The sequence below is a fragment of the Cynoglossus semilaevis genome, chromosome 15 (assembly GCF_000523025.1).
Source record: "Cynoglossus semilaevis isolate Cse_v1.0 chromosome 15, Cse_v1.0, whole genome shotgun sequence".
Lineage (NCBI taxonomy): Eukaryota > Metazoa > Chordata > Actinopteri > Pleuronectiformes > Cynoglossidae > Cynoglossus > Cynoglossus semilaevis.
Genome location: NC_024321.1, coordinates 4,283,905 through 4,301,095, shown reverse-complemented (window position 1 = coordinate 4,301,095; position 17,191 = coordinate 4,283,905). Strand labels below are relative to the sequence as shown.

The following is a 17,191-nucleotide window of genomic DNA, read 5'->3' as shown; positions in this document are numbered from 1 at the left end:
AAACAGACAGAAGAAAAGGGCAATGTGGTTAAAACGTCACATTCTTTTCATCTCTATTTTACCTCCAAAATGGAAGTACCAAGAAAATAAAGATGCTGCATTTGTGTGTGTGCATGTTAGATAAAGATAGAGATGAAAAACACACAAACACAGCATTCAAGTCTGTGGCGCCACACTGGGTGGGCAGATTGTTATTTAGGCTGCAGAGCTTTACTTAACACTGCTAATCAGATAGGAGAATATCATGCTTGTTCTTGAATTCTCTTCCATCGGCAAAGTGGTGTGTGTGTTTAAAAGAGAAAGATTGAGGAGGAGGCTGAGATGTGTGTTGATTCAGCAGGCAGCTGATCTTACACACTAACTCAAAGTCACACCAAGAATCCACATTTTTGTAACTTCTCATTCAGACACAGAGATATAGACACACCATGAATGCACTGAATTTCCTTGTACTTGTACAATAACAATAAAGGAATTTGGATACTTCATGGTCATTTCTATTCTGCTTCATTGCTTGGGAAGCCTATATGAGCCTGTAAGTGATTTATTTTTGTATACATTTAGAGTATCAGACCCTACAGATAACATCTAACTGCCGGCTATTCTGCTTTACAATAGGCAATCACGCACACTTGGTTGCTCTGTATCATCAACAATGAATTCTTGGTAATTGCCAAGAGCCTTAAGTATCAAAAATAACATCTGATTTCAGTTTGTCCCCAAAGGACAAGAACTAAAACTGTGGTTAGCTTCTTCAACATATCCTTGTCCTCCCCAAACTCCCTACGCAGCAATGAAAACATTTACTTAAGCTCTAAAGAACCAAGATCCTCAAGGGTCTGACCCATGGCTATTATTATGAAGGACAGATGAGATCAAAAGATGTGGCGTCTCTGTCTTATCCAAGTGGCTTAAAGAAGGATTACAGATGGAAAAGTTACACAGGAGAATGTTTTCTGCTGTTAGATAAAAAAAGTTCAATTTTTCGTTCTTAAAATGAGGGAAAAGCAGCTAGATGTAATGTGGCAGGAAAATTGAGATGTTTTAAAATTGTTTTCCATATGGCCTTGAGATGATAAGATTAGCTATGGCCATGCAGACACAAACATCAAAAGAAGAGAGAAAGGAATAAGACCCCAATGACGTCTTATGGAGTCACATATTTAGGCACTGGTATTAGCAGCTTGACGTGAAACCTTGATTGGGAAAAGTGATAATTTGAGACTACTGTGAAGAAATGGTCAAAGTTATACTCAATATCCACCAGGGGAAAACACAGCACTGTCTCTGAAGTAAGCAGTGAGCACAGAGTAAGATGTATTGACGCCCGCTACCTAGCAACTTCAGGTCTTACAGACACTAAATGACAAGTTTAGATTTCCTGGAGAGCCCACAGCTTAGAGAGTCATGTCTGTTTTAATGGCTCAACAGTTCTAACAATTTCTAATAAACCACAGGGATGATTTTTATGAAATTTATGACTGTTTGAAGTAGAGGTTTTGCTATCAGCAAGCAAGTAAACTAAATGACCATCCTTAGTTACCATATATATATAAATAAAACTAGTAAAAACTAGCAGAGGCTCGTGTGGGATTTACGACACTTTAAGTCAAAAATAGGTTCAGTCCATAGTTAACATGCCAGGTTGTGCTGTAATAAAGTAGTTTGGCAAAATGTCAAGTCGGGCATTGGTTATGTAATCCACAGCTTATACATATACACATATATACAGTAAATACCACGGATATAGGCCAAGACGATCAAATGCACACCACTCCATAGTATACAGTTTAAAGCTGAGCTAAAATGCTGACTGACTTTGACTCAGCTGTTGACTCAATGACCAAAGAGAAACAACACAGAGTGATGGTGTTTTGGTCTCTAACATTAAAAACAACAAACAAATATGCATGTTACAAATACTATTTTAACATGTATGTATGAAAATGCCTGTATGAATTAATTATAATATTACTATTTTAACATGTATGTATGAAAATACCTGTATGAATTAATTATAATTTATAATAATATAAAGTTATAATGGCCCCATCTAAGGTGAAGCAAGAGTTAGTTGTCATAAAACCATAAGCACCGTCTTTCTCACAACAGTAAGTTTTTATACATAAAATATTTGGATCCTAACCAAACAATGAAGTTGACAATGCTGATGTTTCAAGATGTGTGGTTTGCTTTTTTGTCTGATCACTGCTCCCTGGTCTGGTTCCAAGCTGTCTCACACATGGGAGTTTTTAAATGGCCACTGAAATGTTAAATTCATTCCTTTCCTACACATTATAATGCAGACAGTTTATTTCAAAGTGATTCAATAAACAGCCTGCTGGTTCATCATAAATAATCTTAGTCCCAACGCCCTACATCTTTCACAGACAAAAAATGGTATACATACAAAATTAAAATTATTTTTGCAATTTTGTAGGGACTGTTATGTTTCAGCAATGTACTGACAACAATTGATTTGTTGATAGACTCTGAATCAGTCATTAAATATTGCACTAACAACTGTACATTTCATTTCATTTCATTGTCAATTCTGCTCCCTTCAGTCTCCACTCGCTCCAATTCCTTGTGTAAATCCAACTGCCTCTAATCTTTCACATTGTACCACATTCACATAACAAAAGAACAAAAAAGATTTAGATTTAAAAAGTTGATAAAAGATATCAATCTGCATAAAGACTCCCAATGACTCAGAGCACCATATGCAGTTCTTTGACTTCTTTCATTCATCATTCTTCTATTCATTCAACTGTACTGTGTCAGAGTTAGGAATTACATAAGACTGGTGTTTACCTCTGCAGCAGAATGTCACAGGCCATTCTCATTTTCTCTCATTTAGAGTTGTCCTTTTTTCTTGTTTTTAAATCCTTATTATTGTTATTGAGTAAAGTCTTCTGCCCTTTTTCTTCGTTCTGGATATTGTAGCGTCTTCTTTTATAAATGCAGTGGTTGAAGTCTTGATGTTGTTTTCCAAAAGAGACGCCAGTTTGACATTAAACTGAACTGAGCTCAAGCAGATTTTCTCTCTTTTTAATGCTGGTTTATTCTTCAGGTTTCAGAATTCAACCTGGATCATATCTATCTATTTTCCCAGATGAGCAAATACCAGCAAGTCTAGAAGAAGAGTGCGGCTATTGCTTTGGCACATTTTGCGGTGTCCTCTAAATGTGTGCGCGAGTCAGTGAGTGATGTTGCCTCACTGTGCACTCTGCAAAAGTGCTGCAGTAAACATCCAGAGCCCTGCTTAAATATATGAGCTTCTGAAGCAACCAGACAACAAGCCCAGAGGGAGCCAATCAGAAAGGAGGAGCTAAAGGTGGAAGCCAATCATAAAGAAGGGAAGCGATATGTGAGCTTATCCTTGGTCAGAAAGAAAATAAAAAATGTTTTTTTTGGAGGGGATCTTTTTAGTGTGATGACTCTTAACTCAGCATTTATCACAATCAACCCACTGAGCTGTATAATGGTGTATGAACTGAACATGAGTGCCACCACACATACAGACATACACACACACACCTTTCTTTTATATCTTCCCCAGCAGCATTTTTATAATAAACCCAATTAGCAAAAGGTAGAGTGAACAAATGCAGCATGTCTTAGTAAGAGAAATACACCACAACAAATGTAGAGGACGGAACTAGAATAATCAGAAGACAAAGGACTTGTATGTACTACATCTGGTAAAACATTTAGGTAGTCAATGTTTATTTGACTGCAAGAAATATTTCTGTGATAATTTATCATGGTTAGATCCTTCATCCACAGTTTCCCATATATGATATTATATTGCCAACAATTGGTGATCCTGAAAAAAAGTTATTTATTATGAATACATTTGTCCGTGGACAAAAACAAGGCACCTTCATTTTGAGACCTTAACATGACTTAAAGTTTATACTTTCTGATCCGAATCACAGTGTGTGACAGATTGTAACGAAATCACTGAAATCATTTTTCCAAGTAATTTAGGAACTTTGTTTCTCAATACCAAAGCAACACACATCAGCTGTTCCAGAACTGAGAGTGAGAACTGATAGCAAAAGTAAAAGAATGGTCTTATCTAGTCCAGTCACTCTATTATATTACACCCTGTGCCCAGTGTTTGCACCACCCCCACTGGCAGAACTGAAAGGAAATGAAGAGTGAGGACAGAAAAGATGGCACATAATTAAGTAGGACGCACATGTAAATCAAACTAGTGCCTTAAATATTAAATATTTTTCAGTGGCACTGGTCTGTCCAGAAACAAGTATTTAGTATAGCAGATTATGTTGTATGGATGGCTAAAGATGAGAAAGTAGAGATGTTTCATGATTGTATCCAGCTGTGTGTCAATCCATTACTTGGCAGAATATTTACCCCATGTAAGTAATCATACCCCTGAAAATAGAGCATAGTGCATGATGTATAACATTGTGCTTAGTTAAGGAAGTGAACTATACAGTGTGGTAGCATCTAAAGAAAAAAGCAGTAAAACTTAGTTCAAAAGAACTGGGCCAAATAGTGTACATACCTGATGCCCCTGTACTGACCTGTATACTGTGTTTATGTACATTGTGATATGACATGCATGCAGACGCTGGTAAATAAGTTTGGTTTGAACCAGGGCACTAATATAGAGCTATTCATTTTCCAAAATGAAGGGAATACTTGGTTCTCTGTGGTGTCACATTTAAATGGTACGATACAGTAGTTGTAACAGTGAGAAATGACAGGAGTTAGTTTGAAGTGTTTTATAGAAGTAGGTCTGAAATTGCATTTTAACTTAGACTACAGAATAAAATCAATAAATCATTCACAAGAGAAGGCACTTTCCTGTGCCAGGAGACTGAAAGTTAAGCCCATGAACCCCTTACTCTTTGGCTGCACTTTTTATCGGTTAATTGATTAAAAATATTTCCAAGGTCAGATAATATACAGCAGAGGAGAGTGGGAGAAGGAGGGGAGTCATGACACAGGAATCACTGAGATCAGAGGTGAAATAGCTTGGATTAAATATAGATTTGAAATTAGCAGAGACTGTCAACAAGTAAAATGTGTGTTTGTGTGTCGGCTGAAGTGGTCTATTAATGGAACATGGTGACAGCCACACAGGACAGACAGACTTTCCTGTCTGTCAAGTGTTAGACAAACAACTCAGAATCATTAAAGGAAAACTTTTACTCTCTAGGTTGTCACAACTAGTAATGAGTCAAAGAGAAGCTGGCATGCACTAAACAGTGACTACTTACATGTTACACTTGACCCATTTATTACATTTGGACAACAAATACAAAACTACTGTTCACTGTTTAAAATAAAAGTTGAGAACCAAACAAAAAGTATAAAAATGAAAGAGTTGGATGGAATGTGTACAACTCTCATTAAAGTTGGTTAAAAATCAACACAGCAAGCAACACTGCAATGCAATTGCAATGATTTATAATAAGAGTCAAATATTTTAAAACATTTTCTTGACCGTGTAGTTTAGTATGCCCTTTTGGTCTTTTCTGTATAATAAAAATAATCAGGTCAGACAAACAGACTGAGAACTTTATCTAATCAGATGAGGACAAATGCTGACAAGGATTTCCTTCCTAAATAGGTGGCCCTAAAATAGTCATCTATTACGGCATTTATGATGAGCTTATAAAAAGTCTAAAATTGTAAGCTTATTATGGTCTGCATTTGTTTATAAAGTACACTGTCAAACTAATGCAGTTTAATGCAGCAGTAATACTCCAGAGGAGACACGATTAGACAAGGTCACAGAGATACGTGGTACTGAAAAAAGTCACTAACACAGCATTAAACAAGTGAAACGATCACAGCAGTCTAAAAGCTCAAACAACCTGACAAGTGTCAGCGTGCTTACGTTAAACTATTTGCTGCGTATTAACAGACTCCATCTCCATCCACAATGAATAAAGCTTTGAGCTTTGACTCCATGTCACAACATCTGCTATATGAACTGCTCTCTCGATACAAAATGCAATAGGACTGCTTGTCAAACAAACAATTAAGCAATATGCCAACCTCATTTTACAGATGCTACTGGACCATGACCTCGAAAATATATTGGCTAATAATCAATTTATTCAATAAAGCTGTGTCAACGTTTGTAGTTTGCTACGTTTGCTTTATACTAAGCATAATTATACACTTAGTTTAGTTCTCTGTTGTATAGCACTGGGCTACAGATGTTGCAAAAATAATTTTGTAAAAACACTTTTGTAAAAAAAAAAAAAACGTTCAACTTTTTTTTATTTATTTGCCTCTGCTGTGGTTAGAGACAATTGGTCCACCGTGAAAAAACAGTCAGCAAATCAGGTCCATAAGAGTGAAGGACACCTCGGTTTCATCTCTTTTAAACAGTAAAACCAATTACGCACTGTATGTCACAGGGCAGGTAAACACCAGTATGTACAGTATATGTGGATTACTGACTGTAAGCATCTTAAAGGCCACACAAATACACACATGCACGCGCACACACACAACATAGTAGTCAGATAAGCAGATTTATTGCTGTATGATACCTATTTGTTTTTATCTAGATAGGTCGCTATTGATCAACCATTTAAGGTCGCAGTGCAGTAAACTAGTTTGAACAACATTAACAGCAGATTTCTACACAAGAGATGGAAAAATATTTTGTGCTATTTTATGCTTTGTCCACACAAATTATGATTAGATTCTGAAAATTAGGACAAATTGGGGGGAAATATAACAATCTCCTCATATGAAAAAAATGAGAAATCAGAAATTGAAAAAGAAATTAACAGAATTAGAGAATAAAGATAAAAAGAAAACAACACAAGGTTCTTTAGAGGGAATAATGAAAATCATGAGAGAAATCCATCCTGCCAGAATTTTTCTTTAACTTATATTTGTTTTAGGCAGTGTTTGTTGTAAGTATATAACTATTTAGTATTCACATTAGTTTCTCCTCACACAGCAGATACATAATAAAAAACTAAGCCAATCTAATTAAAATGTAAAATCTGTTTGAAAGTATTTTACAAACTAAAAGAGCAATTCTGTATGTTAGTATTGTATAAATATATTCTACACCCTTAAATATTTTACAGTTCATGATGTTAAATGTGTAAGTGTATATATATATATATGTATATATTTAGCAGTGTGGAGGAAAGACTCGGTAATTAACGTAAAGCAGATCAGCAGATCAGACGAAGGAGCGAACACTATGTTCTCACTGGGGATTGAACTCTGGTTCTTTGGTTTGGAAGGAGAGTGTGTGAACGTGAGCATGTCTGCGTGTGTGTCAAGGTGTCTGTCTTCTGATTCTTAGCAGGTAACGATCATCACCCCTGCACAGCAACTTTCAGCGTGACTAAGTGGAATCCGCCGAACCCATAACATTATCATATATAATGTCAATAAAACTCTTTTGTTCAGGGGTTTTCTTACTTAGCAGAAGTTTTTTTTTTATGACTATCCTTGAGCGTTTATCCACTCCAGTCCTCTTCTTGCAAATTAACTACTGACAAATGGGGTTTTCCTTAAAATTCTACAACATATTTGGCCTTGCCACTAAAAAGTGAACATTTTACCAAGTGTAACAATATACGTTATACTAAACTTAGTATAATGCATTATACTAAACGTATAGTACGTATCTTTAAACCTTAAAACACTGGGAGTAACTAGTTAAGTTGAAGTTGTAATTGCGGGAAACTGAAGTCAGGTGAAGGCACAAAAAGTAAACATGGCTGCAAAACAATCATTTAAAACACTGATTAGCCTGAGGGACAGTCAATGCTTTGTGACTGCAATGTCATGGAACTTGTCTTGTCAGGTTCCTTCGTCACATGTCACCCCTTCAACCTCATCTTTCAACAAACTATTCTTGTTTAACAACAACATTCAATCTCACCTGGTTGCAGGGCTGTCATAGGTGTAAGAGTGCTGTGGTGAGTTGGAGGAAGCCAGACCCTCCTCCCCATCCTGAGGCAGCTCCTCGCATTCTGCCTCACACTTATCGTCATCTAGCAACTCTGTGATCTTAAGGAGACAGGAAAATACACAGAAGAACAATGATCTCATTCATGTAATGTCACAAAATACGTGGAAAATTTCCATATCTGTAAAAATTCAGTTGAAAAGAAAGATACCTGTATCATTATATATCTGGTCCTGTACACATACTAGCAACAATCAGCTTGTGCCAAAAAAAAGTAGAACAAGCTTATCAGACAATGACTGATACCACAGATATAGAGGAAAAAAAGTAAAAGAGAAATTACTATTCACGTATGTTGTATGAGAAGATGAGAGAGGGGAGAGTGAGTGTATGAGAGAAGAATGTAGCCCTTTGCATCAAGACTCTTACACAACAGTCACATGACTAGTTATCTGGGCCTTGGGCAGCCACCGTGTCAGACTATAAACTACCAAGATAATCAAGTTTAAAATTAAATTGTGATGTTCTGGAAATCACACACACATTCGCCGTGATGATCTTATTGGCTTTAAAATTATTATATAATCTGTAATCATACAATAAAAATGATTCACTGTCACTGTGATTCAATGTGTTCAATATGTCAGATCAGAACAAAACCACAGTATAGATCAGCACTACAGAGGCTTCGACCAGTTCTGGCAGGTGAATAACACATATGTATGATCATTCAGCTTTGAGCTTATTATTACCACTCATATCTGAAGCCCATTTACAGATGTTTCCATTTTGTTTTTATGAATTTCTTTTTTGCTGGAATAATCATGCCACAAAACATAATTCATAACTATAAGTACTTCATGTACAACATTTATAAACCCTACAGCGGGCATGTCCAAGGTCCATCCTGGGGCACATTGTGGCCCGTGGGTAATTTAAATAAGGAGATGCGGCTTACAATATATGTGGTACGTCTTTATTTTCCTGAAATACTATTTTGGTCAAAATAGCATAGGAGTATATAAAACCATCACAAATCTCACATTGAGCTCCAGTTAGTGACCTTTGTTTGTCACAGGAGAATTCTCCTATTTTAAAACTATGGCAGGGAGTAACAGTTTCATTAATAACAAGCAAACATTGTAACAGCTGTAAAGTAAGTGAAACAAGACAGATGAAGAATGGTACGAGCCAAAGACAAGAGAAGAAGATAAAAACAGGAGGAAGTGAGCAACAAATCTGATGTAAGAGAAGGATGAAGGTAGAATGAGAGAGGAGGAAGAGAAGGAAATAAATGCTTGACACGCAGGAGAGGATTAAATGTGAGGACAGAAATAACTCATCATATTTCAGACAGCTGACGGCATGTGACCAAGAAACTTCAGTGGAAAGCTTGAGCTGTGGTTTACAGGTTAAATAAACCAAACTGCGACATTTTTAAAGCAATTTCCTAAGCACAATTAGCAGTACTTACTATACATCTTTTCAATGTACCATCATAAAACAGATATTTCTAATGTTCTACCTTATGAATCACTTTAAAAATAACTGTGAAGCCTCTGTGGAAAAAACATTAACCACATAGTTCATAATAAGACTATCACCTCTGTCCTTGTGTTTGTTTGTCCTTCCCTCTACACTATTAACTGCCCTTCTTGACAGTAGCTCCATCTGCTGCTGTCACTATGTAGTCGCTATGGAAACATGGCATTTCCCAGAGCTACAATGGGCAGTCAGGAAATTCTTTCACTGTCATTTGAGTCATTTGAGTCACGTACGTGATTGTGTTCTGAGATTCAAATCAGTATGGTAAAAATGGGGGCTTATTCTACCACACAATGGTGATATCGGGGAGAGAAGTTGTACTTAAATCCTTATTAATTTTTTTAAATAACCAAAAAAAGAACATTTATTTTTAACAAATACAACACTGAACTCCACAGAATCAAATGATGTATAGGAATTAGGATATACAAATAGTCCAAAGACTTTTTTTCATATTTTAAGTTCTGAATTTATTTATGAGGTGAATTGTAGGACATGAATGAATCTTCTTAGGTAATTAAAGATCAGGATTAAGTTACTGAGCTGATGAGATTCATGCTTTGTTTCATTCTAAAAAGTAAATACAGTGAGTGAGTAATTCACAGTCATGTGCACTTTCCAGCTACTTGCGTCTAAAATACTTTAAATACACCAACAGTGGCGTGATTACGGATAAACCATGTTACACATCGCATGTAGCAATATTAGAGATGCTGGAAAGATATCAGACATGCTCGTGACTGGCCAACTAGGCCATTTACCTCCAGAAATAACTCTATGTTCTGTCTTTAATAGGTTACTGCTCAACAGTTCATCTTTATGACACTAGATCATGAACTGTAAATGTATATTCTCAGACTGACTGCACAGAACATGTTCACTGCAGCTGTACATTGTGATATCTTCTGGGAATTAGCACATTCTCATTAACATCCCCGGCCATTTCTACATTTACTGGCACATCTGTTACATCTATCAGATCCAGACACACTTGAATCAGCTGGCACAAATAACAGAAAACATTCTGCTTCATTTGTCTGCTCAGGTTAAATTACCAGACCTAGTACAAACCTTCATCAGGAGACTAATTCATTTGGCAGATGTAGTCTTGAGACAGCCTGTTTAACTGTGCAGCTGCCACTTAAGCCTTTCAAGGTCACAATACACATTAATATGTGACTGTTTGCTTCAATTAAGGTCACAATACACATTAATATGTGACTGATTGTTGCAACGCACTGTTTGCTTCAATTACAACCAGTGCATTAAGCTCCACAAAGAGCACTGCTTTGGAAATGTCAGGTGGTCCACTACAGGTGTAAATGAGTCCAACACATGTTCATTGAGTAAAGTATAGTGGTCAGTGGTTCTGAAATTGGCATAAACCTTAGTTTTATGCAGTTAATCTTTAATCCATTAAAATCCATTCCCTAAATATTTTTTCTTCTCACTCTTAACTCCCGATATCTTTACATAGTTTTAATGTTACAGAGGATTTCTTTTCTTGTCTTAATTTATATGATCTGTCCACTTTTTCTTAAAATCTTAACTCATATGTGTGTTTCTAGCTTTATTTATTTTTTAAACCCCATGGTTACACCATTAGTGGCTTGTTTTCTTATCTCCCACTTAATTAGTATTTCATTAAAAAAATGTACATGAGGATACATCACAGGTAGAACTTTGTAGCATTTAAAAAAAGCTAATGTAAATGAGAAAAATGTGATTGTTTGGATGTCCATATTGTCAAATGTCTCAAACAAACAATTCATTTAGGGCAAAACTATAGTTTATCTAAGTTGTTGTGTACAGCATATATTTGTGGATGTGCAGTGGTGAAAACAAAGATAACTACAATTTAATAATTAACAATTCAATAGTGTCTAGAATTGTTATTTATGAAAATAAAGTTCTCTGATCAAAACAGAAGAGGAGTGAAATGTCACATCCTGTCTAATAAACAAGGATTTTTATGTGCTCTTTCATTTTAAACTGACATAAATGTTTAGTTTTATGTCAGAAATACAGAAATAGAGCACAAACATGTTTCTAACAATTGTTTGGCAAACTTAAATGAAGTTATAAATTTCATACTGCATTTTTTTTTCTATACAGGTGTCTTTTGCTTCTTATAATTGACACGAGGATCATATAAAAAGAAAATTAATAGAATGAAATAATGTGACTGTAGGGACCAACAAAGAGTCATTCAGCTCCAGAGAAACAAACAAACAAAAAAAAATAGATGAAAACACACTGTATTGATCTTTTGGGGGGAATCTTAACTGCAGAATTGAGAATACTCAAGCTGCAAGTATAAAAGCACGGATAAAAATTATATAGGTTGAAGGACAAACCAAAAAAAAATAGATGAAAACACACTGTATTGATCTTTTGGGGGGAATCTTAACTGCAGAATTGAGAATACTCAAGCTGCAAGTATAAAAGCACGGATAAAAATTATATAGATTGAAGGACAAACTCTTTGAAAGATGTACTAGATCACTGGTAATTCACATTTTGAAATGGGTGTAGATACAGTATGAAGAAGACAATCAATACCTGTTCATTGATGGAGCTGTAGTCATTGGTGGTGGAAACATCATCATCTTCTGAATCAAACAGTCCCTCCTGATTGTCCAGCAGCTCTGCCAGGACTCTACTCACAGACTCCTGGTCCTTAATGTTCTCTCCTTCAGTTGATAGACTGCAGATGGAACAGAGGAGAGATTATTTTTATAAAAAAGTATGTTTGTATGTTTAACTCTCTGCATGTGTAATTTGATGCTTAATATCAAATAACCTCGAGTACATACATATATCGCAATTGTTTTCTCTTTGATTGTAATTATGATAAATCTCGATATTTTACTCAAATAAAATAATTCTTGACATAACAAATTGATCCCGCTGAAGTCTATAGAAACTAATACAAGTGTCTTACTGAAAGATGTCTGGACCAAAGACTGCAGCTAGCGCCCCCACACTCCAGCTATCCTGCTGCAGAGATGCCACACTGGCTAAGAAGCGACACAGGAAACGCAGCAAGCCATAGTTCAATTGGGGAAGCTGCTGGAGCAGGTATTTCAGATTCCTACACAACTCCTCCTCACTGCTGTAATCTGAAAAATATAAATAAAATATTTGTAATGATTTCCAGGCTGTGTTTCTCATTCACTAATTTTGCTTGGTTACTGTATTTAGTTTTACTGGAATATGGGTGTTGGTTTATAATTACAATTAATGTTAGAACACTTTGTACATGTTGCTGTGCAGGTACTTTCCATTGATGTAATCAGAGATGATCTTGATGAAATTATAGGTAATTATGTTGTTTGTTTTTCTTTAGTTAAGCACGCATTCAATGATAACCCCCCCCCAAAAAAAAAATCAAACAAATTGGATTATGTTTAATTCAAAGACAGCACATGAGCAATTATTATATGTTGCACTTTTAGTCAACAATTATGCTATTGGGCAGGAAGTGACATGCATTCCAATTATAAACAATGTGTATTTAAAGGTCATAATAGGTCACTAACCTTGGTAGAGCTGCAATATGTGTCCCTGGATCTCTGTTGGAATGACAGGCTCAGGAAGCTCCTGCAGGAAGAGTCGGAGCAAACTTACGGCTGACGCCAGATCGGCCTCCTTCTCTAGTTCCACCTGTTCACCACTGTCGTAGCGCTGACGCAGCCAATCAACACGTTCTGCATTGCCATTAACGAGAAAGAGACCCTCCAGGTCCAGGTGACCTATGGAGACAGTAAATAGTCAATTGGTCTTATTTGGGCAACGGATCCAATGCCAGATTTTTTATATGATTATCTGCAATATGCTTTTTACATAAAGGGAATGTACATTTTTATGTCCGCATAAACCTATTTATTTCAAGACATAACAGAGGAGAGGAGGAATCATTTATCGGTCTGCTTTGAACCCTGTTTTTCAACTTCTATGTAACATTTTGTGTTTTCAACTTAACATAATAACATCATAACAGTGTGTTTGTTGTGTACTACTATATGTCATGTGAAACTCTGTCTCCCAAAGCTAAAATTACAACTAGTGGGTTTTATGATAATAAATAAATAAAAGGATATGTATCATATCAAATCCCTGTCTATTCACAATGTAATGCAGGTCAATAACACTAGGAGACACAACCTTAAAAATATTTAGGTATTAAAGTGCTGTGTCCTGTAAACCAAAGAAAGCCAAAGGCTTTGGTTTCTGCTCAGACAGTCACAGATATCATTGCTTTGATTGGTACACAGCTTCAGGTGCTTCATATTTTCTTTCTTAAGCCTTTCTTTACGTTATATTGTCATCACCCTACTTTTCTTAAACCTGTAGAATCACACACATAAAGGAAAAGCAGATAATGAAACCTTCTCACTGGCTCAATAACTCACATACTGGCGACACCGCTGCCAGCACAACCATAGGGGGGATTAAGCTCTTATTACATAACGCCGTTTTTGAGTTGCCCTATGGTCAAAAAACCCACCAGCCTGCTTCACTGGTCACTCCAGGACAACTCAAGATGAAGCTTCTCGTTCAGCACTCTATAAAAAGCGTCACTGACATGACAGGCTTTACAAGGAGAACTTTGTTCAGTGACTGACTCATTAGTCACAGTGGAAAACAAAAGATTTTTCTGTTTCTGGACAGTAGACATGAATGATTGTTCTACTTCTGAAGAAGCTGGTTTATGCAAAGACAAAGACAAAGACAAAGTTGAAGATTTGGAGATAAAAGTTATTTTAAGAAAGGATAATCAAAATTACTCAATGAGCCTGGAAATTAATAAAGTTCTTTAAAATTATGTATTTTATTTTTTATTCTTCTGGGTATTTTCTTTTTCAGAAATTGGAACTTGCTCCCGTACGTGAATCCTGTCATATATCAGGTATAACTTTTGCAAAAATGGCCCAAAAACAAAACACTGAAGAGCTGAAGAATGTTTGAAAAGAGGAAGTGAGCCAGTGATAAGAAATCAAATGAGGGGCACAGTGCCAACAAAAATAATGCTGCAAAGAAAATTTCAATAGTTGATATGCAGTGTAATATGCAATGATGAGCTGCTTTCTTTATCAACAACATATCTATATGAAACAGGATTTTCCCTTGTGGCACCTTCTTCTTTCAACTCTAGGTGGGGCCGTGCAGGGAAACAGATTCTGCAATATCTTAAGGTGAAATTGGTATATAATAATTACAAAATTAATTATTGCACTGTCAAATTTTATATTTTTTTATATTTTAAAATACATTAATACTCACTTCACTTTAATGTTTATAAGTGTAAAAATAAAACGTAATTGTCTATTTAAATATTGCATGGAGAAAATGTTATCCTGCACTAGGCACCTAAATAATTGGTTTAAAATAAAATTGTGATGTGAGCACATACCGTGTCTGTGTAATGTAGCGACCACTCACCATGCTCCTCGATATAGTCCACGATGTATTTCACTATTGCAGGGACCTCGTGGCCGTTGATTGTAAGTGTGCGTGACACCTCCTCCAATGGAACGCCAAAAACACGAGTGGTGCTGCCTGAGCTCCTGCCCTCGTTGCATGGCAACAGAGACACACTCTTCCTCATTGCCTCCTCCTCACCACAAACCAAAACCTCACTCCTTTGAACAAACAACAGAAAAACAAGACAAATTAAAAAAAGATACAAAAAGATTTCACCAGGATAATTGTTCTTGCCGCATCCTCTCATGCTCTACTGTCAGCTCAGTCGTTTTGAACTGTACTCCATGTTAAAGTGTAGGTGTGTGTACACACTCACCGTGTAGCAGTGAAAGTGTTTCTTATCCTCTCCTCCTCTGGCCAATGAAGCCCTGAACCATCTAAGGCTGCTTCAGGTTGTGGCAGAAGATGAGCCGGTAGTTCCTCATTGACAGACCGCAAATCCCTCAAACAGGATCCCTAGTAGCAACACTGGGTACAGATAGAGGAGAGAAGACAGGAATATATTTAATCATAAATTTTAACATATAAATATCATATAGCTCACCAATGACTGCAAAAAAAAAAAAAAAAAAAAAGGTTTGAGACATATTGACGTTTTTTCCAACAATGAGTAAGCAATTCACCACCCATACAGTTGTTATATTTATCTGTTATTTTATATTGTTATAACATAAATAATACTCTGACATGTCTTGCCATAAACAGGTTTTCAAAAAAAAGTTACCACATGAAATATTTTAGTGTACAGGTAGTGATAGAGTAAACACTGAAAAATAAATATAATCTAATAAATAAACAACAGAACTGCTTTTTCATGTGCAAATCTAAATTGAGTAATGAACTGAAGCTTTCATGTAAGTGAGCTAAAAAGATTCATTATGTGTAATTTATAATGGACTCTGACTGAACTTGAAGTGACTCATGACAAGACACGGCTCGACCAAGACACACATGACAATCTTCAAGTTAGAGTCAAATCAATTTAAACTGAATAATGACCCATCTTTTCAGGTCCAAATTTATTCTGCATGATGATGACAATACAAAAATACAAATTAGACCAGAAATTGAGCCTTCCTTATTTAACATTTCTAGTGGTTTTAGTTTAGGCAAAAGCTAAATGTATTTGTTGCTCGTTGGTTTCTTCCACTTGGTTTGTGTTGTCAAGTTGCCCAAGTGGAGCAGAATAATTAAATTGATGCAGACCATGTAGGCTTCATACATGTCATTGCAAGTTCAGCTGCAAGAAAATGTCATGATTTGCATATTTGTTCAAAGTGGTAAGTGGTTAAAACAGAATATGTTTTGTGGATATACAATATGTAAAACCCTGATCAAAAATAAGATTGTTGGAAAAGGCACATAATATTTATGTGACAGTAAAACGGTTTAAAATATATATTACAAAGTAATATATAAATATTTATAAACTAAGTATTTGAGTAAATATGCATTTGTCACTGCACACACGAAAAATAAACTGTTTTTGAGACTGTGCCAGTGGTCTTAGTTGCCCTTTTTGGGGAAATGGCAGTGTGATAAAATATTAACAACACTACCGGTCTGCCTTAGACTAGATGAAAGACCCTGATATACACAACGGATAAACAACAAAACATATCTCTGGTGCTACTGACATTAAGTAGTATTGAAACACAAAAAAATTGTAAAAATAAAATACATAAATACAAAATATTACATAGTTTATTAGTTTATTCTAGTTATGATTGCTGTATAGTATACGAATAAGTATAAATCAGTCTTTAAATGCCTGTTCAAGCCTTTACAAGGTTTAGTGTTTCTTTTTTTTGTTTTAGAACAGGTCTCATTTATGATTGTGTGGTAGAAAACACTATGTTCTGGTACCACCTCCTCCTTTCATCCATTCTTTTGATGCCTGTTATACAAGCTATCCGACCTACTTAAAATAGATGACATTTCCTCAACATCTCAGTTGCCACGAAGGACAAATGCAGTCATTAGTTTCCTGCTTGGTTAGATCCTTTCTTACTGAAATTGTGAGACTGAGGAAATTCAACAGCAAACACATACTGTATAACCTAGGTTATTATGCTTATAAACAAATGTCAACGCAGCGACTGATCCGTGTATGACCCACCAATTCACTTCATGATTTTTTCAATTTATATGGACAACTAGGGTTTCACAAAAAATGTTTGAGGACCACTGTTTTAATGGCTCAGAGAAGTTGTAGCAAGTATCATGTTT

General features: G+C 35.8%; 1 protein-coding gene across 1 annotated transcript in view; it reads right to left on the bottom strand.

Moving 5' to 3' along the window:
• The window catches only part of fam13b (family with sequence similarity 13 member B), a 35,584-nt gene that overhangs the window by 12,198 nt on the left and 6,195 nt on the right, over window positions 1–17,191 (bottom strand). The window contains exons 2-8 of the mRNA XM_017039454.2: window positions 15,279–15,430; window positions 14,921–15,120; window positions 13,018–13,230; window positions 12,420–12,597; window positions 12,038–12,182; window positions 7,912–8,031; window positions 1,278–1,330 (exon numbers count right to left, since the gene is read on the bottom strand). Coding sequence (XP_016894943.1) covers window positions 1,278–1,330; window positions 7,912–8,031; window positions 12,038–12,182; window positions 12,420–12,597; window positions 13,018–13,230; window positions 14,921–15,086 — 875 coding nt within the window. The 5' untranslated portion in view covers window positions 15,087–15,120; window positions 15,279–15,430. The remainder of the gene's footprint in view (window positions 1–1,277; window positions 1,331–7,911; window positions 8,032–12,037; window positions 12,183–12,419; window positions 12,598–13,017; window positions 13,231–14,920; window positions 15,121–15,278; window positions 15,431–17,191) is intronic.